Source organism: Odocoileus virginianus, chromosome 15 (genome assembly GCF_023699985.2).
Source record: "Odocoileus virginianus isolate 20LAN1187 ecotype Illinois chromosome 15, Ovbor_1.2, whole genome shotgun sequence".
In the NCBI taxonomy this organism is placed as follows: Eukaryota; Metazoa; Chordata; class Mammalia; order Artiodactyla; family Cervidae; genus Odocoileus; species Odocoileus virginianus.
The window spans coordinates 8,864,304-8,887,188 of record NC_069688.1 but is presented as its reverse complement, the minus strand read 5'-3'; the positions used below and the strand labels follow the sequence as shown (position 1 = coordinate 8,887,188).

Here is a 22,885-nt window from a genome sequence, read left to right as displayed (position 1 = left end):
CCACCACAGCCCAGGCTGCGGAGGAAGACTCAAGGGTCATGCCTTACAGAGACGAGAATCCACCCAATGGGTGGGTTTAATGAACACAGAAGAGGATGGGGAAGGCGGCCTGGGAATTCCTGAGCAGGGCTCAAAGCCTGTCCAGCATGAAGGGTGACATCAGAGCTGCTCCTCAAAAAGAACCAAAGAACAGACTCAACAGCTCAAACCCATTATGTTCCTGTGATTTCGCAAAACATTAACCAATCTCTCAGAGGCCATAAAGTTGTCCGTATGGCCACATGCCCCCAGAGTTACAAGGGGTATCCCTGAGCCTCCTCACATTTCCAGGTGTAACACAGTGCTCATACGTGGGCAGCTGCAGTTCAAGTTCCACCAGCCCTCTGAGTGACCCGCAGGAAGGCAGCATCTGCGGGCCCCTCCCTACGCCCTGAATACACTTGCCACGTAGCTGCGTCTCAGCCTCCTCTAGAGTCACTCCTCAAAGTGGTCCCTCCATTCCTTCCTAAAGTCGACCTTCCCTTCCATATTCCCTCGTATGTCACTGGCTTTTTCTTCCCCCCTTCTAGCACGCACTACAACCTGCAATTTTTTTAATTTTTGAGCTTAAAAATATATTTTAAATTAAAAAAAAGACTTTCAACACAATGTCAGCTCAGTGAAGGCAGAGGCCAAGGCTACCCTGCCCACTCCTACACCTGTCACTGTGCCCACCTAGCTCCTAAAGATCTCGATAAATATGTCAAATGATTTCAGGGGTTAAAATCTGGGTAAAAACAAAAGAGGTTTCTGGCTCCCTCTACCTCTCTTTCACTCTGACTATATGAATAATATATACATGTTGACTGCAAAAAAAATTTGAAAATTCAGAGGAGCAAAAGGAAGAAAACATAAACACCCCATGAGCTCACCTCCTATGCCATGCGGACATGCTTCCAAGTGTTTTCACAATGTCTACATGTATGTAAAGACAATGCAGTGATTTATACAAAGATGGTTCATATTGTTGATTGTCATCGGCTGTGTTTCCTCTCATGATCTATCGTGGTCATCTTTCCTCAACAAAGGCACTTCAGCCCTTGTTAAAGCCTCTATAATACATACAGGCGGGACCCTGGGCCACACCACAAAGCATTTAACAAGCTTCCCGGTGTGAAGGTAAAGGGTTGGTGTCTTCAGTGCCAACAAAGGCAACATGCTGTAATACAGCCCTCCCCTCTTCACCAGCCTCCCCTTTTCCGCGCTGTGTTTGTACCGCTTTCGAGCTGTGTTTCTGCAGAACTCTACTCCCCACCGCCCGTTCACCACCTGGAGTCACTACAGTCCCCATCAACTGGAAGCAAAATTGTCTGCAGCGGAAAAGCTCGACTATGACGAAGCCAGGACCACGTCGAGGAGTTCATTTTGGCAATGTGCTGCTGATACAGGCGACAGAAATAAAGAGCGTGTCTTCTTGCCAAGACTTGAACTCAAAAAGAAGAAACAGAGACTTTGTATGTCTTCACTTCTCCTTCCCAAACCCTGTTCTGTGGCCAAGTTTTTCCCAAGAGGGATGGGCCGGTCCACGGAGTTGACTGATGTCGTAAGCAGTCTGCGGGCCAGAGCCTGTGCCCCACTTAAAGAAGAGCTGGCTGCAGGAAAGTCTACGAGGACACGGAAGGGGGTGCTGGCCTTTCCCACAGACAGTTCTCTCAGTGCCCTTGTGTGGTTCAAGAACCTCTTGGCATTTTCAGCTCAAAAGTCACACCCTCCACGAGAAAAGATCTCCCCCTGCCCACCTGGAGAAGCAGACCCCCCTCCAGAAGGAACCCCCGGTGTTCCAGGGAGCCCGCAGCCTGACCCACCTGCCCACGCCCACGGCGGCTGGGTCACCTTGTCAAGATGCAGAGGCACAGGAAGGGGTCACAGAAGGTGGGGCTGTGATGTTTTAAAGTCAGAGATGGCACCGGGGATGGAAGGGAGAGGAAGGGCTGGGTCAGCCACCCATTCCCGGGCCTCACCCTGCTACGACCCAGAAACCCAAAGAGAGGTTGATCGGCCGTTCTCCGACCTCACATGGCACCCCACCAGAGGCAGAGGAAACCATAAAGGAAGAAATTCCCTTGTTGGTGACAACTATCACAACACCGTTAATCCGCTATACTCCAATACAAAATAAAAAGACTTTAAAAATTAAAAGAAAGTCCCTAATTGTGTCAAGGGTCACTAATTTATTGGTGCCATTTAAATAAGATTTTGTGTGAACTTACAGTTACCAAAAGAGAAGGCGGGTGGGATAAATTAGGAGTTTGGGATTAACAGATAGGCACTACTATAGATACAATATATAAACAACAAAGACCTACCTGTAAGTAGGAACTATAAGGAACTATAGGCTTCCCTGATAGCTCAGTGGGTAAAGAATCCACCTGCAATGCAGGAGACCCCAGTTCAATTCCTGAGTCAGGAAGATCCGCTGGAGAAGGGACAGGCTGCCCACTCCAGTATTCTTGGGCTTCCCTTGTGGCTCAGATTATTTGATAAAGAATCCGCCTGCAATGCAGGAGATCCCAGTTCGATCACTGGGTCGGGAAGATCCGCTGGAGAAGGGAAAGGCTACCCACTCCAGTATTCTGGCCTAGAGAATTCCATGGACTGTATATAGTCCATGGGGTTACAAAGAGTCGGACATGACTGAGCGACTTTCACTTTCACAAGGAACTATATTCGCTATCTTGTAATAACCTATAATGGAAAAGAATCTAAAGAGCAATACACACACATAACTGAATCACTGTACTATACACCTGAAACTAACACAACATTGTAAATCAACCACTGTACATGCGCATGCTCAGTCGTGTCTGACTCTTTGCAACCCCACAGACTAACCAGCCAGGCTCCTCTGTCCATGGAATTTTCCAGGCAAGAATACCTCAGTTTTTAAAAAAAAAAAAAAAAAAGAGAGAGATTTTTGTATGTGTTTTCCAGAAATATCACGGTTAGAGGAAAGAAAGGAGTTTGGATTGAAATATGGTAATGACAAAATCAACTATTACCGCCAATACCTCTGATCAGTGGTTTCATTTTAGCTGATTTCCACTCATTTTCTAATTCAATCCTTATAACGACATCAAAAGAAAGATTTTATTGCTTCCAGTTTCCAGATAACAAAATTCCAGTGAGGTACAAAAAAAAAGTATTTTGCTGGAGGTCACAAAGTTACTAAGAGATGGAGCCAAGATTAGACCCCCAGGTCTTAGAGCTCTTGATGCATGAGTCACTCAAACTTCCTTGCTTCCTACTTGCCCCTTTCTACAAATATTAACTTAATCTCTCAATGTCCAAGTTTCATCTAAAATACTAGATGACTCAACTATTTTTTTAAGATTTCTTCTTTAATGTGGACCATTTTTTTCTTCAAAGTCTTTACGGAATTTGTCACAACATTGCTTCTGTGTTTTTGTTTTTTGGCCATGAGGCAAGTGAGATCTTAGCTGCTTGACCAGAGATCAAGCCTGTACCTCCTGCATTGGAAGGTAAAGGCTTAACCACTGGACATCCAAGGAAGTGCCTGAACTACTCATCTTTAATAGGCACAATAACCACCTAACTCACTGCTATTGTCAGGGTTAACTAAAATAATAGATGGAACAGGAAATCCTCCATAGTCAACCACCTTTTACTCGAAAAACAGCAGTGACATACAACTAAATCTAAGACATCCCTGGTCTTGGTAAACTCTTAAGTAGTTAAAACAGTTATATGTTACAGATTATTTATTTTGGGTTTTGAAATTTGCGGTTTTAGTATTCAGACTCAGAAGGCTTTATGTCACAGTGGCTGAGAGCTCAGATCCTGTACTCAGAATCTGAATTCCTCCCTTCATTCTCTCATCTGTAAAAACTAGGAAAGTAATGGTATCCACCGTCAGAATGATGTTATCTCAAGTAAAGCAGTTAGGGCAGTGCCTGGCAAAGGTGGTGATGGTTTAGTTGTTAAGTCATGTCTGGCTTTGCGACCCGATGAACTATAGCCCACCAGGTTCCTCTGTCCATGGGATTTCCCAGGCAAGAATACTGGAGCAGGCTGCCATTTCCTTCTCCAGGGGATCTTTCCAACCCAGGGATCAAACCCACGTCTCCTGCATTGCAGGCAGATTCTTTACTGATTGAGTCACCAAGGAAGTCCTTGTTTGTTATTATTTTTAATTATTAATTAACCTACTACCTTCATTAAGGTAGTATTTGCATAAAGCTGCCCATACTAGCATTATGTATAATAAAAACCAGAAATAAATTTCCCACAACAGGGAAACACCATAGTTGAATTTGAAAGAACTGCCTTTAGAATTAATGAAAACCAATTTAATTACGATTTAAAAGCTTCTGCATTGCCACTTAGGGGCTGGACAATTTTGAACAAGTCATTTCATTTCTCTGGATTTGTTTCCTCACTTTGAAAATGAAGGGCCTGCTCTCAATGACTTATAAGTCCTCTCCAGATTTAAAGTTTATATTTCTAAGGTTTTCAATAAATTATAATCCATCGACATCAAGGATAATAAGCAACCCCTAGGTACACAGAGTGATAGTGGTAAAGAACACGCCTGCCAATGCGGGAAATGTGAGAGACATGGGTTCGATTCCTGGGTCAGGACGATCTCCTGCAGAAGGGCATGGCAACCCATTCCAGTATTCTTGACTGGAAAATCCCACGGACAGAGGAGCCTGGTGGGCTTTAGCCCATGGGGTCTCAAAGAGTCGGACATGACTGAAGCGACCTAGTACACAGCACATATGTACATAGAAAGATGGCAGCAACATGAGACGATATTTTATAAATTAATAATCCCAACCTTCGTTAACCCTGCTTTTGTTCTACGACATTAGTTACCTCCTAACAGAGTTTGTACTGTGTTTACTGTGAATCTCTATGAATAAGGCAGAAGCACCAGGACAACAGGGATGTAGATCTGGTCTCTTCACTGATCTGTTTTATCCCCAGCCCCTAGAGCAGCGCCCGGCACATACTAGGAGCTCAGTTCACATCTGTTGACTGAAAAACTGTGAGTACTAAGTTTAAAGGGCAAAGTACAGAGACTTCCCTGATGGTCCAGTGGTGAAGACCCTGTGCTTCCAAAGCAGGGGGAGCAGGTTCCATCCCTGATAGAGAAACTAAGATCTGGCAAAAAAAAAAAAAGAGCAAAGCACGAAAGTATATACATAAAATAGAATGCCATTCATATAAAATATCTACCCTCATGGGGAAACGGCAGATGGGATCAAAGAAATTAAAACTCAACGACAACATGAGAGTAGGGATGAAAGCATTTTGTTTTCCTTCAATGTTCTGAATAAATTTATCTGTTCAAAAAGATGGCATCAGAACAGAGAAGCACGTAAGGAGGAGAAAAGTAAAGGAGCAATGGAAGGCATGCCCAAGGAAGATGGCAGCAGACCTGAAGGAAGGGGCCAGAAGGGCTTATGCAAATAGGAGGCTCTTGGAGGTTAGTTATTCTGTGAGTGGAAACAATCACAGGGGTAGAAAGAAAACTAGGTAATATGACACAGAAAAGAAAAGTCAATTTATTTTGAACTTTTAATTACAAGCTAATTTCTATTAAACTATTCCCAAGTTGATAGTATTTCCCCATTCACTGCCTCAATCAACAGAAGCTTTGGTGACTCTGATATTCAGAGGCCTTTGGAGGGGCAACCTGTTACTCCTCTTGATCTGCTGCTGTGGATGCAAGAAGAAAGCAAGAGGCCCACAGACCGAAGTGAACTGGTACAATGTAGGTCTTTTCATGACCCAACTGATCAACCAGGGTCACACAGGGGAAAACACAAAAGAGTACAAGAAACAGCCTTCCCTTCCAGGGGATGAAAGACACAGGACCTTTGATCATACAAAGCAACACACACTTGCCAAAGAAACTGATACAGACAAACAGCCTGGAAAGTAAAGGCAAAGGACCATGCCTTTTGATTTGGGGGAGTCAGCATTGAGGGCATGGGGAGAGACAGGGAGGAGACGTCCAGCCCGTATGCTGAACTTGATCAAATCACCAGAGGACCCGAGAGCTGTCTGTGGGCTTCATCTTGAACCTTTCACCTGGTCCTACCTTGCTTTTGGGATTCCAAGCTACTCTGAATGCCTGCAGCCTCCAAATGCTCGCCTGAGCTCTTCATCACCGCCAGGCATCTGAACTCTGAGCCGAGCAGGTCAGAGCCCCTGCTGTCAGAGTTCTCAGGACTGGTGTTACTCATTTCAAGGACATATCATAATTGCAGCTGCATGGTGATTTGGGTACTTCCTTGAACATTGTGAGGTTCACCAGGGCAGGAGCCTTGCCTGTCATGTCAACCTTGCATCCACAGTGCTAGCACAGAGCCGGGCACCACGCCTGGCACATGAGCTCAAACCATGGCAGCTGGTCAAACAGAAGACGGGGTGCAGCCTGAGTTACCCAGTCCTAGGGCCTTTACCCTACCCTGAACCCCCAGCATGGCCACAGCCCTGGAACCAGGGAATGGATCAGCAGCACAAGGAGGTGAGGTGTAAACTGCCCCCTCTTCTCAAATCAGCCAAAATGATGAGGTCACCAACTTTGTGACATAACAGCTGAAATACAGAGCTTTAGACAGTATGGTGTGAATATGCCAAACAGGAGCTAAGAGCATGGAACGAGTTTAGATTCTCACAGTTTCAAGGCCACAGACGAAGAGATACTCTATAAGGTTAAAAAAGGAAGAAAAAAAAAAAAGAAATCTTTCCAGGAGAGAACCAGTATAGTCCAAGTTAAAAAGAAGCTTAACTGGTTTAGCTAGCTTCCCCTCTCAAATCCTGAGGCTGATTTCACATTAGAACACAGGTTGAGGAGTGGAAGAGAGGGGCTATATGTATACTTACAGCTGATTCACGGTTATTGTACAGCAGAGACCAACACAGCATTGTAAAGCAATTATTCTCCAATTAAAAATAAATTTAAAAATAAAATTTAGTATTCACTGGACAAAAAAAGAACACAGGTTTAATGAGAAAGCCTCCATCCTTAGTTTTAATGCAGAGAAGAAGAGGGAATGGAACCTTGCCTGAACTCTGGTCTTGTCTGAACCCACAGACTCGGAGAAATGTATGTGGTTCTCATTTCAGCATTTTATTTAATCTTGTTATTTAAGAGGCCACTTGTTATTCATGAGGGCCCGCATCAGAATTTCTGAATGAATCGCCTAATTTTAGACAAGGACAGAACCGTGAAATTCATCTTTAATCCAGCATCGTACTCTTTAACTAGATGGTGGAGGCCAAGACAGGCCCAGGGGGCTCACGGAGCGCAGTCCCCAGGCCTGGACTCTGGGCCCGGAGTGAGGAGCACACAGGTCCCCATCTGCACTATTAGAGGACTGCTGAGTTGGTTTCCAAAGCTTAGACTGGATCACTGAGGTGTCAACAGAGTCCTGCAAAACATCTCTACTAATGAGCAGCGTGCAACATTTGATGTGGTGTCTGCTGTGATCTTCCAGGGTAGATGAGGTCAACTGAAACATTATCCTTTCACTTTCCTAGTGGTCCAGTGGTTAAGAATCCACCGGCCAATGCAGGGGACATGGGTTTTCAGTCCCTGGTCTGGAAAGATCCCACATGCCATGGGGCAACGAAGCCCATGTGCTATAACCATGAGCCTGGAGCCCGAGTTCCATAAGAGAAGCCACAGCAATGAGAAGCCCACACACCACAGTGAAGAGTAGCCCGCACTCAACACAACTAGAGAGAGCGCACGTGTAGCAATGAAGACCTAGCACAACCAAGAATAACTGGATAAAAATTTAAAAAAACAACAACAACATTATCCTTATTTGACCCTTCATTACTCTAAATCTCTTCCAAGGGAGGGGGGAAAAAAATGTTAAGAGATGTGTACTGAAGGATGAAGAAGTAAGTGGAAATGAAGATTTCATGGGACTTCCCAATTTCCCTTGAGTAAGGGAATGGTATGGCTCCTGGTAGTAATACTGAACTTCTAACTCACAGAGTTCCTGTAAGCACTATTCCTGTGCCTTTGCCCATGCTGTTCCCTCTGCTACAAACATCCTTCCCACCCCTCGCATGCTTCGTGTCCAAACTACTCACCAAGACTCCGGTCAGGCATCCCTATGGATATTGGATACGGATTCCCACATGAATTAGTTTCTGTTTTTACCTCACAGTAACACATGGTGTTGGAGAAGACTCTTGAGAGTCCCTTGGACTGCAAGGAGATCCAACCAGTCCATCCTAAAGGAGATCTGTCCCAGGTGTTCATTGGAAGGACTGATGCTGAAGCCGAAACTCCGGTAGTTTGGCCACCTCATGTGAAGAGTTGACTCATGGGAAGAGACCCTGACGCTGGGAGGGATTGGGGGCAGGAGGAGAAGGGAACGACAGAGGATGAGATGGCTGAATGGCATCACAGACTCGATGGACATGAGTTTGGGTAAACTCCAGGAGTTGGTGATGGACAGGGAGGCCTGGCGTACTGCGATTCATGGGGTCGCAAAGAGTCGGGCACGACTGAGCGACTGAACTGAACACATAACCCTACCTAACCTGACAGTCCTAGGATGTGTCAAAAAGACCAGCTATGGCATGAGGTTTGTATTAGCACCATGTATTCCATTGAGAAAAGCGCTGTGCAAACACAAGGTTATGTTTTATTAATTTATTACACCTGATTCCTTGCATTGATTTTGATGGATGAATCAACCAGCCCAATATTAATAGCCTGGTTTACTACACTCATTTCTCTTTCCAAGCCACAAGCCAAAATAAACTCACCCTCAATTTATAACCTTGCAACGTGTTCTTTTGCATATCGACTTCTAAATCCACTGTGGTTATTAAAAAGGATGGTTGCATCCATCAGGATGGGCCATGTTATGCTGCGGTAACAAACAAGCCCTAAATCTCAGCCCCAACAATGACCACAGTGGTCCCTCTGGGATCAACAAAAGGAGCCTAGCAACTCCATCTTTCTAGACTTCACCTGACATTTTGGATTAAGCAACTCTGTAGCTGACATCAGTTACAAACACATGACCTCCTCCTTTCCTTATTCAACCACCTATAAAGCTATCTTGCAGGGCTGCCATGCAGATTAGATGTGATCCTGCTTTTTAGATACTCAGGACACTGCCTGCCTTATAGGCAGCAGTTGGTAAATGATAAATGGTGGCTAGTAACACTGTCATTACCATTATCTCTTCTTCTTGTTCAGTCGCTAAGTCTGATCCAATTCTTTTGTGACCCCATGAACTGTAGCCTGCCAGGCTCCTTGCCTCTCTGCCCATGGGATTTTCCAGGCAAGAATACTGGACAGGTTGCCATTTCCTTCTCCAGGGGATCTTCCTGATCCAGGGGTCAAACCTGTGTCTCCTACATTGGCAGACGGACTCTTTACCACTGAGCCACCAGAGAAGCGTACCATTATCCCTACTCACCTTCAAACGATAATAATGACATTGTTATTATAATTCGCATGTGCCAAGGGTTCCTAAACTTGTTTACAAATTGGAATCACCTGGAGATCTTTACACCTACCAGTGCTGTGTCCCAGCCAGAAGCAGTGCATTAACTCATCTTATGCGTCGCCCTGACTTTGAAATTTTAAAAGATCCCAGGTGAGTCTACTGGACAGACAAGTTTGAGAACCACTGTCACAGAGGCAGCAAGATGCACATCTATACAGACACATACAGGTGCACACACACTCACCCACACACATACAAGCTGGGCTGCTCCCAGGTTCCATGAATCCTGCCACTTTTATGACAGTGGTGTTCATATCATTTGGGTGAATGAGGTTATATGAGTCAACAAACAACCCCTAAATATCAGCCCTAATAACAACCACAGTGGGCCCCCTCCAGGGTCAACTAGATGAGCCCAGCAATCTGGTTTTTCTGGTCTTTACCTGATGCTAAAGGCTATGCATTTTACCCTCAGACCTCACTTCCTCTTTCATAAGTTTGCCAGGCCCACAGTAAATCAGAACCAAAAATATGATACTAGTGTGAACAAACTGGGAGGAGATTCGGTCAGAGGAGAGCCACCAAAGGCTACCAGTAACTGAGACTATTTCTTTGTTCAGCTCTCCATCCCCAAGATCCAAAACACAGTAGCCAACTTAATAGAAATGTGAATAGGCATTAATAAATGAATTATCATCACTAATAATCTGAAAAAGAAGTGAAAAGCAGACACAGGATCTCAAAAACACAGCATCTCAGTTGAAAACTTTATGGTTCAGGTTGTCACCAACCATCATGTTGATTTCTCTCTTTTTGTTCATTTCTCTCAGGTTGAAATTACACCTGCAGAGGTGGAAATGAATGAGATCAGGAGATCTATGAACAGAAACAAGGACCTTGAGTAGTAAAGAATCTGCCTTGCAATGCAGGGGAATCAGGTATGATCCCTGATCAGGGAACTAAGATCCCACATATGGCGGAGCAACTAAGTCGGCGTGCCTCAACTACTGAGCTCACACACTGTAATTAGAGAATCCATGTGAACCACGGAAAAGATCCCACATGATGCAACAAAGATCCTGCATGCCATAATCAAGACCCTGAGGTGGCCACATCCATAATCAATTAATTTAAAAGAATATACACAAATTTAAAAAAAAACAAAAAACAAGGACCTTTCTCCAGGCAGCAAAGCACCTGTACGCTGGGTGCAGGCAACAGAATGAAAACATACATCTTACCACCAGCACACAAGCGATTTTCAGCAAATCATCTCTTGCTCTGTTGGATGCTAAGTTGTGGCAGAGTCCGGAGAAAACCAGGAAATCCAGCTTGTTTGCCCTAGTTTTGGCAGCTTAATTTAGGAATCACACTGGGCTTTCCATAAACACTTTACCAAACAAATGTATCCTGTGCTGTGAACATGAGCTTTAACTTGGGGCCCAGGGGGAGGAAGCATTGTGTGTGATTCCATAATTGTTACTCTACTATTTTAAAACCAAATGGAAGCCTCAGGCAGCAAAGTCAAAGAGAGAGAAATCATTTTCGTAAAAGTATCTGAATGCAACCATCTCTCCTGAAGCATTGTGAGCATTCAATGGTTCTGCTTTTCTCAGAAGCTCATTCAATTATCTCTTACTTATCTGGGCCAGGGAGAGGCATTTTCCTCCCATCTAGAGTTAAAGGGAAAAAAAAGGAGGCATGATCCTCTAACAAAAGCCTGAAGTGAAAAGCAGTAACTACTCCCAAGGCCCTGCTTACTGTGGAGGAGTCGTCAGGCAAAGCTTGGAAGGGTCTCTGCTAGGGTCTATTTTCTCCGTAACGACCCCATACCGTGGAAACACGGGACCCACAGCATCAACGCACCTTGCCCCTCTCCTAGGTGTGCAGCTGCGGCGAGACGCTGCATCTCTCTGAACTTGTTTCCTCTCTGTAAAACGGAAACGCCTATGTGACAAGGACACTCTAAGAACGAAAAAAATTATGATGCATTTTTACACTCAGCAATGTAAACAGCCCTTCCTCTGATCACTGCCAAACTCTCAGGAACGCAGTAGAACGTGAACTTTTAAAAAGCAGGTACAATGCCTTACTTATCTTTCTATGGCCAGATCCTAAACACTTAGAGATAGCAGTTTCCTCTTCAGCATCTAGTCCATTTCTCTCCCGCTAAGCAGCATCCCTCATTCATTCAGACCTCATCTACAATTCCAGGGGTGGGTCCAGAATGGTCTAAGCCAATCAGTGTTATCCTATTTCCTCTGTCACCATGATTGGTTGAGAGACAAAGGTGTGTCCTGTGATGATCCAATCCGAGGGAAGCTCCGAAATTTTGTTCAATGTCTCTGGGAGGACATAGGAGCTCATTCTTCCCTGAATGTGAATGCTATCCACTGGGCTACCTCCAGCACCCACAAAGCACCCAATGAAATATTTCCCAAGTATATGAATAAAGATGAGTCTGTAGATAAACAAAGAGTGATGAAATCAAGATTCATCAGAACAGAACTGTAGTAAAACCCTATTAGTACACAGACTGCTGGTTATGCAGCAGGTAAATCAAAGACCAGGGAATGAGAGAGGGCTTCTGAGGCTGACAGATGTGGATCAAATTCTGGCCCTAGAATTCTAGTGCCTATGCCTGGGACCTCAGGCAACTGCCTAAGCCACAATTTCTGTCTAAGCCACAATTTCTCTCTGACAAACACAACTATCACAATTAAATAAGAATTTTTTAATGCATCTATAAATAGGGAGAAAAGATTGAGAGAATATACCCCCAAAACATTAATAGCAATTAGTCCTAGGTAGTTAATGGAAGGACTTTTATTTTTCTCTTTTTTTGTGTGTACATTGTTGGATTTTCTATAATGAACATAAACTGGTGGTCTAATAAAAATAAAATGAAAATAAAAGCAGGATGATGGCAATTAAAGCATATAGCCCAGCACCCATGACACAAAGTAGGAAGCCAGCAAATGTTCTGTCCCTATGAACACCCTTCAAACGTTTGGGAACAGCTATCATATGTCTATTTCTTGTTAAATATCTCAGCTAATTTAATGTCATCCTTACATGACTTGATTTCAAGGCTCTCTGCAAAGGCTCCATCTGTTAAAACCCCACTCAGGATATCATAGAACCCGCTCACAGAATCAGCCGCAGAACTTGTTTGCTCATTCATCTGTTAATTCATTCACTGAGTAAACACTGATTAAAAGCTTACTATATTGGACATCTTGCTTCTGCCTACCCCCCCATTCAGAAATGGTTTCCAGGTTTCCCCGGGGAACATCTGCCTGCCTTCATTCTCAGTTCCTGGGCTCTGGGGAGAGCAGACCCTACCCCAGCTCCTTCTGGGGCTGGCATTTGATCCAAGGTGGCCAATCAGAGCATCGCATTCATCTGGCCACCGCTATGGGTTAGGAACAGGCATGTTACCCAGAGAAGACCAATCAGAGACATTGAAGAAGAAATCTCTCTTTCCTGAGATTTCTGCTGAACTGTCGGAAAGGGGCATTATTTTTTCTCTGCTGCCAGAACTGCTGACATATTTTGCCACCACAATCCAAAAAGAAATCAGAGGCAGTGCTGAGAGATGAGGAAAACCTGTGTAAGCCTTAGCAGCACAGTCTAAGGCTCCGGGCCTTCAGTTCCACCCCTGCACTTTGCAACTACGTAAACCAGCGAATCCCTTTTCTGTGGAAAGCAGTTCAACTTGGGGCTCAACAGAAACCTAACTCGTGAAATTTGAAGTGCTCTGGCATCAGTTGCGTGCCAGCTATGCACAGATGAAGCAAGATGATCCACACCATCTTTCTTGGCACTTGGTCTGATGTGGAGATAGCTACAAACAACTACAATTATTTAAAGCCAGTAAGGTAATTGCTTTAATTAAACACAGAGCAAGAGGAGCACAGGGAGGTGGGGTCAGGACAGGCATCAGCTAAGAAATAGCATTTCAACCTCCTCTGTACCTGCATTCAGGCAGTGAAGATAGAATTACTGGTTGGGGGAGTCAAGATAACACTGTTGACATACCGTCACCTCACAGTAAACTAAAACCACTACAGCCCACGTTGCACGACCGGAAATGATACTTACAAGCTCTGAAGAGTGCTCTCTGGTTGAGCCCACAAAATAGAAACAGCTACCAGCAAACAGCCCTCCCTTGCAAGAATTTCACCCCAATGTTACAGATGATGCTACACTCTTAAATAATACCCAGGTTGGTTTTTTTTTTAATTTTGAGTCCATGAACTTAAGTCTTCACTCCAGTTTTCCCACCCATTTGGATTATGTTGATATAATCACAAAAAACATCACGACAGCATGCTGAAGATGAATAACCTATTTACTACCAAATGATAAAAGAGAGAGAGCAAGAGTAAACCTCTGGTTCCATAAGACATTTCATGACGAGTTAGAAATGTGACTGATCTCAGAAAACAACAAGGGCAACACAGAAGCACCTCTGGGAACATCTACTTTGCTAAGAAAGGCCCTGAAGGTCGCTCTTTTTAAGTGAACAAAGCTAGTGTCTCTTAGATCTTTGATGATGCAAAACTCAACAGGAGAGTTTGCAGGTAAGTCAGAAAAGGAGGACACCGCAGGACAAATTCTCCTTGCCTTTGTGGTTTCCAACACATCAGCGATTCATCTGGTCCGGGAACACAGCTCCAACTTTCCAGAGCAAAGAATCTTAGAGGTGGAAAAATTAATACCAATGGAACACATCCACGTGGTCTCAAGAGAGGTGCTGGGGATGCGGCAGGAGGGACAGATGCCTACCAGATACCGGGGACTGCTAAGGAGCAGCTGGGTTCTCTCTGTTCCCAAAGCACTTTTAAGAGTTCTTCAAGTGCCACGTGAATTTCACTTCCCCTTCTTGCCTGCCACGTGACTTCCCACAAAGACTTTGCCACCCTTCTTCCTGAAAATGGGATTATTATTTTTCACACACTGACCAGGCCACTACTGGAGTCCAGGCAGAGTCAGGCAATGGAGAGACCCACAGTGTATGACACCCAGGCAAGTGCCTGGTGCTGGGCAGGTGCTCTGTAAATGCTGGGGATCAGCAACCCCAGCAAAGTCTATGCAAAATTATCAAGCTTTTGTATGTGTGTGGGTGGGTTTGCATAAGCACTAATCCCTCCTCTTTTTTTCCCCCAAACATGGGAGGGAGCATACCACACCAACTTTTCTGTATACAGCTGTTTTGTTTTGTTTTGTTTTGTTTTAACCTAAGAATGTATCCTGGAAAGACTGGATAAAGAAAGTGTGATCTATTATATATACATAATGCACCATTACTCAGCAGTAAAAAAGAAGGAAATCTTGGCATCTGCCACAACAGAGATGGACCCTGAGAGCATTATGATAAGTGAAATAAGTCAGAGAAAGAAAAAACACTGCATTATCTCACTTTTACGTGGAATCTAAAAAACACCAACAAAAAAATCCCTAGGCATAGATGTGGAGAATAGACTGGGGGTTGCCAGAGTTGTTGGGGGTTGGGAAATACAGATAAAGTAAGTCAAATGTACATACTTCCAGTTCTAAAATAAATAAGTCATGAGAATGAAATGTACAGCATGGTGACTATAGTTAATAATACTGCATTCTGGGACTTCCTTGGTGGTCCCGTGGTTAAGAATGCACCTGCCCATGCAGGGGACATGGGTTCGATCCCTGGTCTGGGAAGAATCCACGTGCCACGGGGTAACTAAGCCTGTGAGTCACAGCTACTGAGCCAGGCTCTGCAACGAGAAGCCCAGGCACGGAAACAAGAGAGCAGCTCCCACTGGCCACAGCTGGAAAAAGCCTGTGCGCAGCAGTGAGACTCAGCACAGCCATTAAATAAACACCTAAATCTTTAAAAAAAAAAAAAATACAGAATTCCATATTTGAAAGTTGCTAAGAGAGTGGATCTTCAAAGTTTGTATCACAAGAAAAAATTATGTAGCTATGCATGGCAACGCATATTAACCAGATTTAGTGTGGTGACCATGTCACAATATACCCAAATACGGAATCATTATATTGTACCCCTGAAGCTCATAATGTAATATGCGAACTATAAAAACAATTAAAAGAAAAAAAAGGAATGCATCCTGGAGCTGATTCCTTCTTGGTATATAGGATATATATATGACATATATATACAGTGGCCCTGTAGTCTCCTATAAGGATATACCATAATCTCTTCCATCAATCTTTTTCTGACATCCATTTATTTCAGTTGCTTCCAGGGTCTTGCTATTTCAAACAATGCTGCAAGGAACTTAAATTACACACATCTTCACACTACAGGTAAGATATGTTACTATAGGAAAAGTGGGATTTATAAGATAAAATCCTTGTAAACTATATATATATATGTGTGTGTATATATATATGTGTGTGTGTGTGTGTGTGTGTGTATACACATGGGCTTCCCTTGTGGCTGAGTTGGTAAGAATCTGCCTGTAGTGCAGGAGACCCCAGTTCAATCCCTGGGTTGGGAAGATCCCCTGGAGAAAGGAAAGGCTACCCACTCCAGTATTCTGACCTGGAGAATTCCATGGACTATATAGTCCACGGGGTCGCAAAGAGCGGGACACAACTGAGCAACTTTCACTTTCATATGTGTGTGTGTGTGTGTGTGTGTGTGTGCATTTATATATATGAAAGATGGGATTTATAAGATAAAATCCTTGAAATTGCAAGAGTCAAAAGGTACAAGCACCTAACATGCTGGAATGGCCTTCAAAGAGTTTGCACTCACTTTTACTCTCACCAACAGGGTCATAAGGATGTCAGTCTGTCCAACTACATTCACAGAATGCTTTGTTTATCAAAGTCAAGGGAAGAAAGGGGGGCAGAGCTTCACTCTTGTCCCACGGTTTCTTCCCGCCCCGGTGATACCACACATGATCCTACTGCTGCCTGAAAATTCTGCCCCTTGGACGCACAACCCGGAGATTAGAGCTTAAAACAGAATGAACGTCAGCACTGGTGTGCTGAGCTGGCTCGGGCTGGCTCGAAAGAGCTGACTGAGCACATCTCTTCCCAAACCCGTTCAGTGACATCGTGTCGGTAGCTTGAAATTGGTCATGGTGGAAGTATTGATCCCATAGAGATGGGCAAATGCTAGTCAGGGCTTCTCTTTTTTCCCCCAGAGACCTCTGTCTAACACCAGCCCACTGATGCATACTACAGTAGGAACTGAGGCCCTGCTGCCCTTTTTTGCAATATGCCTGCTCTCAGTAGGGTCGCAAATTCTTGGAACCTAAGAGCCGGAGGAGGTCTGAAGGGACAGCTGACCATTCTGTCTTCTCACGCTGCCTCTCCCCATTCCCTGCGCTGACACGTATGCAGACCCTCTCCTCCACTCCTCTGTGCCTCTCCACCGCATTCCCATCTCTTTATTGCTTAGTGCTTATTCTTAATGATACCCTACAGTGCAGTAATCGCACACACAGACTCCAGGCTACACTAGAAGACAGCCGGGGTCAAATCCCAACTCCGTCATTAGCAGCTCTGTGACCTTGGGCAAGTGGTTTACACTACTACACCTTAGTGTCTTTGTAAAGCACAGATGATAATGATAATGCCTTCCTTAGATGTTTGTTCTGAGGATTAAATGAGTTAATACAAGGACACAGAACAGTGGCTGGCACATACTAAGGACTAAACAGACATAAACTGTTAATTACTGTCTTCCAGTTCACTAAGTATCTTTCACGACATCTAGTCTGTCAGTTAACGCTTTTGTTGGATTTTAGTTTCAATGACTATTTTTCACTTCTATGTGGCAGCTTTTCAAATCAACTTATTCTTTTTCCACCTTTCATTGCATTTTTGTATCCTCTTTAGTTTTTAATCATTTAAAAATATACTGTCTATAGTCTCTTTTAGATGGCTTTTTACTTTCAACTCAAAGTCACTCCTTTCCTGAATAGTCCATATGAGTTAATTACGCACTCATCTTCAGAGTTCTTTCTGCAGGAGTCTGTCAGGTCTGGGTTGCTGAAATAACCCAGTGGAGTGACTGTGTAAACACACAACACAATCCCTAGTGTTGTGCTAGAGAGTCCCACAGTAGACAGACAGTTTTTATGTTAATTTCCCAACTCAAGTTCTCACATCTTGTGATAATAACAATATAGATTCCACAACCACATATGGTATAGCCCCAGATTTTTCATTTCTTCCTGGTGACTTTCTTTCCACTCAAAAAAAGCTTCCTCTCTATTTCTCCAGACGGTGGGGCTTTTCCAGTCCTTTCTCATGAAGACATGTAATGTTTAAGGCTCCTGGAAATTCATGTCTACCTTAGGCCCAAGTCTCATTTCTAGGCCCATTGTGGTCTCAAAACCTTAACCCCCAGACTCTACAGCGGCTTTGCGGGTGCAAAAGCCCCATAAGCTATTGTGCCTTCAGCTCATATAACCATTTGGCTTGGATTTCTCTCTGTTTTTGACACTTGGGGACTTCCCTTTCTGATGAGCTCCCCTAGATATAGTTATTATTTTTCAGTCAACTCTGAAAGGGCCTGTTGGCATCCCCTTTCCAAATTCGTTTTGTTGGAACCTAACCCCCAACATGATGGTATTCAGGAGTGATTAGGTCACGAAGGTACGGCCTTCATGGATGGGATTAGTGCCCGTAGAAAAAGAGACCTCAGAAAGTTCTCTTGCCTCTTCCACCATGTGAGGTTATAGCACAAAGAAACAGGAAGTGGGCCTTCACCAGACACTGAATCTGCCAGCATCTTGATCTTGAACTCGCCAACCTCCAGAATTGTGAGAATTAAATTTCTGTTGTTTATATGCAACCCCGTCTATGGTACCCTGCTCCAGCAGCCTGAACAGACTCAGACAGCCCTTTACCAGTGAAAAGAACTTGGGAAAGTTACTTCTCTGAACCTCAGCTCGAGGGCTATCGTGAGGCTCAAGACAATTCAAATGAAGCTCTTAGTTCTGAAGCCAGGTGGCCACAATCAAATCTGGTTCTGTCACTTACCAACTTGGTAACGTTGAACAAATCACTCAAACTCCAGGGTTCAGCTTCTTCTCCTGCAAAACAGAGATATAGCAAGGATTAGGCAAGTCACAAGTCCCCAGCACACAAAAAGCCTCCAGTAAATCCTAATCACTACTGTTTTTCTCCTGTACCAAGAGTAACAACCCAATAAAACATTTCTGTCCAGTAGTATTTCAAGCCAAATAATATTCCTCCAGGCCATTATATTTTATAGACGATGTTTTACAAATGTTTTTCTCATTTAACATTCAAAACAGTCTGGTATATGACAAATAAAGAAATAAAGATATTTTTTAAAAAGGAAATGGAGATTCAGAGATGTCAAATTGCTAAGAGTTCTTTATATATTCAAGTCAAGTAAACTGCTGGAGGTTGCAGAGCAGATAAAGAGCAAGCCCAAGTCAAACTCCTCTGATGGACGGGCACAGTCTGGCTGGACTGCATTGTCCCCGGGACACAGAGGGTGGAGCGCGGCTGTCCTTCCAGACTCATAATTCTATGATAAAGGATGCTGGGACTCTGGGCTACCTCAGCAAGTCCAGGTCTCAGGAAAACACTCAGCTCAACTTGAATTTGAACTGGTTTCAGTCATTCCATCCCTGACTCGCTTCCTGCTTTAGGTTTCTACACCATAGAGAAAGGAAAACAAACGTACATTACACCACCGTTGTCACCCTCAAAATCTCTTAAAAAGCGATTCACAAAAACTTGTGAATCAAAGGGAGTCTTCATAAAACCCAAGTTAAACAATATCCCATTCGAACCCATTCACCAGCATCAAGTGTGAAGATCAGAGCAAGGTCTGCAATGTCTAGACACTCATTACTACCTGCAAGAGAAAGAGAATGCTTTTTTTCTGGCTTTCATTTTGATTAAATCTTTAGCTGCCTGAGGTGTCTTCTTTTTCCTTGTCATCGGGGACTGAGACTACCGGAAGCCACTTAACCAGCCTCCCTTTATTCACAAAAGATTTGGGGGCCCTGCCTAATTGTCATGGGGGAACGTTATCAGCCGATCACGTCAACCACTCTGGCTGCGTTGCCATCAATCCTCTTGTTTGCCAGTACAGCTTTCCTTTCTGCTGTCGCCTGAATGTGGTTTAAAATTCCCTTTTCAAGAATAATCACAAAACTGCTCAGTGGCCAAAGAAAAAAGCCATTCCATTTAGAACAACATAGGCATACCAAGTTTCCCTGGTGGCTCAGTGATAAAGAAACTGCCTGCCAATGCAGGAGACGCAGGTTCAATCCCTGGGTCGTGAAGACCCCCTAGAGGAGGGCATGGCAACCCTCTCCAGTATTCTCACCTGAGAAATCCCACAGACAGAGGGGCCTGGCGGGCTGCAGTCCACTGGGCCGCAAAAGAGGCAGACGTGACTTACCGATTAAACGACAACAACAAAGCATGCTCACAAGTTCAGACCTCACAGGTGAGCACAAGGTCCACATTCTGTGTGTGCGTTTTGTGTATGCACTTGCCAGATTTACAAAGCGGAAAATAAGACAAGCTGTTTACGTAGGAACGATTTTTTTAAGGTCCTGGGCGCAAGTCCTAGAAATTAGAAAAAAGTATACTAACTTGCTCTCACAAAAGTCTTTAAGAACATGAAGATTAAGCTGGTCTTCCCATCACTTGGAGACAAACCAGGAAAGAGAGTATGTCTCCCGTAGAAGGAAAGTCATCTCAAAACAAGGGTGACTTCCCCTCACTTCCTCTCTGTGGACAGAGAAAAGCTGGACTGGGACTCTAGAAACCAGCCTACCGCCATGCCACTCTGAACACGCCTGGTCTCATCTGATCTCAGAAACAAGCAGCGTCAGGCCTGGTTAGTACTTGGGTGGGACACTCTAGAAACTGGACCTGATCTTTTTTCCTCTTTAGACTCACAGCATGGGCTCCAGGCCCTTCCTGGTCTTTCAGAGCTGTGTGACTTTGGGTAAGTCACTGAACCTTTCTGAGCTTCTGAAGCCACTGCGGTCAAGTGAGACACTCATTCACTCACGATCCATCTGCTGAGCACCTACAACGTGCCAAGCATGTGGCCATGGGATTAATTCCAGGAATTAAACTGTCCCAGCCACAAAGCGCTCTCATTGATTAGTGGAATAAAGACTTCCCTGGCAGTTCAATGGTTAAGATGCTGTGCTTCCGATGAGTACAGGTGCTGGGCAACCACAGAAGAGGGTATTTAATTAATTCCACAGGGGAGGGAAAGTGCTGGGTGCAAGGAAGACTTCCCCCAAGGAGGTGTTATCTAAGCTGCGAACAAAAAGACAAGTTAGAATTTGCCCACCTGAGAGGGATCCAAGCAAAACTGGCAGCATACGGGAAGGCGCATAGTCAGGATGGCTGGTTCACAATGTCAAGCACAAGAGGCAAGAAGAAGGACATCGGGTGCGGAGACCTGGACTCGCAAGCAGGTGGGCTTGCCAGGGCAACTTGCCTGGACTAGGAGACCTCTCAGGGTCAAGCATTCACAGAATCCCAGCCACATCAATTACAAGACCCTTGGACCAAATTCCAGGACCTTGACCTAGGGTTTGGAGAGGGAAATGGCAATCCAATCCAGTATTCGTGCCCAGAAAAATCCCACCGACACAGGAGCCTGGTGAGTTACAGTCCATGGGACGGCAAAGAGTCGGACACGACTGAGCGACTAACACTTTCAAACACGTCCAGGATCCCTCCCCGTCCTAAGGGCTGACCCTGTGGTCTTCTGAGACCCCAGATCCTCCTCTTGGCCTGACAGCCCTTGCACCAGCACAGCCACGTCCCTGAGTCCACTCGGGGAAGGGCCAAGCCTCCCACGTGGGCCCTGTCCTTCCTCTTTCCTTTCCCTTCGGGACTGACTAGCCAGTGACTCAAGGAGGGAGCTGTCCGCTACCTGTCATTTGTTTCTTAAAAAGAAAAAAAGCGCCCAGCACTCACTCACACAGTCATTTGCCCAACCTCCTTCTCCCACCCAGCCCCTGACCTAGCTGAAGAAATGCTGAATTATCCGTGTAGACTGTCGCCTCCAGGCCACTTGAAGCTACCTGAGGGCGTACACTCGTTTTGGTGATTCTGCTGTCTCCTGCCCTGGTATTGACCCCTGATTCATACCAGGTCCTCAAAAATGCATGCAGACATGAATGGGTTTAATGTCTCTGCAAAGAAGCTCCCATTCAGAGCTGCCCTCAGACAGAAACCCAGAGAGGTGTCAGCTCACACCCGTCCCCCAGGGCTCCCTAAGCCACTGCGGACGCTCAGCAAAGCCCCATTGGAGAACTACCGCCCCCGCCACTCCTGATACCAGCGGACAGCCTCAGGTCCGAAAGGATGACATGATTTGCCCAAGGTCTCTTAGCTAACGCAATAAAATGTTTTTAAAAGGGGGACAACAGGGACTTTCCTGGTGGTCCAGTGGATAAGACTCTGAGCTCCCAATACAGGCGGCCTGGGTTCGATCCCTGATCAGGGAACTAGATCCTGCATGCCACTACTAAAGATCCCACATGCTATATCTAAGACCCAGCACAGCCAAATAAGTAAATATTTAAAAAAAAAAAAAAAGTGGGACAACAGTCTTAAACAGAAGGCGATCTAGTTACCCCTACCAGAAACGTTGCTTGTTTTAGGGGAAAATACTTGGCAGGTCTAATGAAATCTTCCCTTTACCTGACCACCAATTACGTCACACTTTCACGACCCCTGGGATTCTCTAGGCAGGACTAGAGCCCCATTGAAGCACACCTATTTTGGAAGATGACTAAAAAAACTTTTTTAGGGTCTGGGTACATTCTTGGATTATGGGTCACTTTCTAATTCTCTATAATGTGATCTCAGGCTATAACAATTTTTAAAGGAAAGTTGAGCTCCCTGAACACTCTTGTTTTTTTTTAATGTTTTGATATTAGCTTTACTGTGACAGCAAACACAATTTTTAAGGAGGGCATTGTGACCTATATAACCCTTCCACCAAAAGAATTCCTTATAATTCCTGTGTCCTCTTATTAAAGTTTTTATTCACAGATCGATACTCTGTACCAATGGATGTATTTCACTTAATGGAGCCCAGGTGGCACTAGTGGGAAGGGGTCCGCCTGCCAATGCAGGGGACATAAGAGACGTGGGTTTGATCCTGGATTGGGAAGACCCCCTGGAGGAGGGCATGGCAACCACTACACTATGCTCGCCTGGAGAATCCCATGGACAGAGGAGCCTAGTGGGCTACAGTCTGTGGGGTCACAACTGACACCACTGAAGCGACTTGACATGCACACACCTTTTCGAGTAGAAGTTACTTAAACAAAACAAAAATAAAACGAACAAACTTATTATGCAAGTCACTGGCACAAGGTTTCTGAAACCACCACAGAGCAAAACTC

General features: G+C 44.6%; 1 protein-coding gene across 7 annotated transcripts in view; it reads right to left on the bottom strand.

Moving 5' to 3' along the window:
* The window catches only part of CYRIB (CYFIP related Rac1 interactor B), a 143,997-nt gene that overhangs the window by 87,654 nt on the left and 33,458 nt on the right, over window positions 1-22,885 (bottom strand). For 3 of the 7 annotated variants that reach the window (XM_070477004.1, XM_070477005.1, XM_020875194.2), the window contains one exon: window positions 18,498-18,550. In XM_070477004.1, the coding sequence (XP_070333105.1) occupies window positions 18,498-18,550 (53 nt within the window). Of the gene's footprint in view, window positions 1-14,120; window positions 14,156-18,497; window positions 18,551-22,885 lie in introns of those variants that run through there. The other 4 variants (XM_020875199.2, XM_070477007.1, XM_020875197.2 and 1 more) reach the window with 4 other exon arrangements.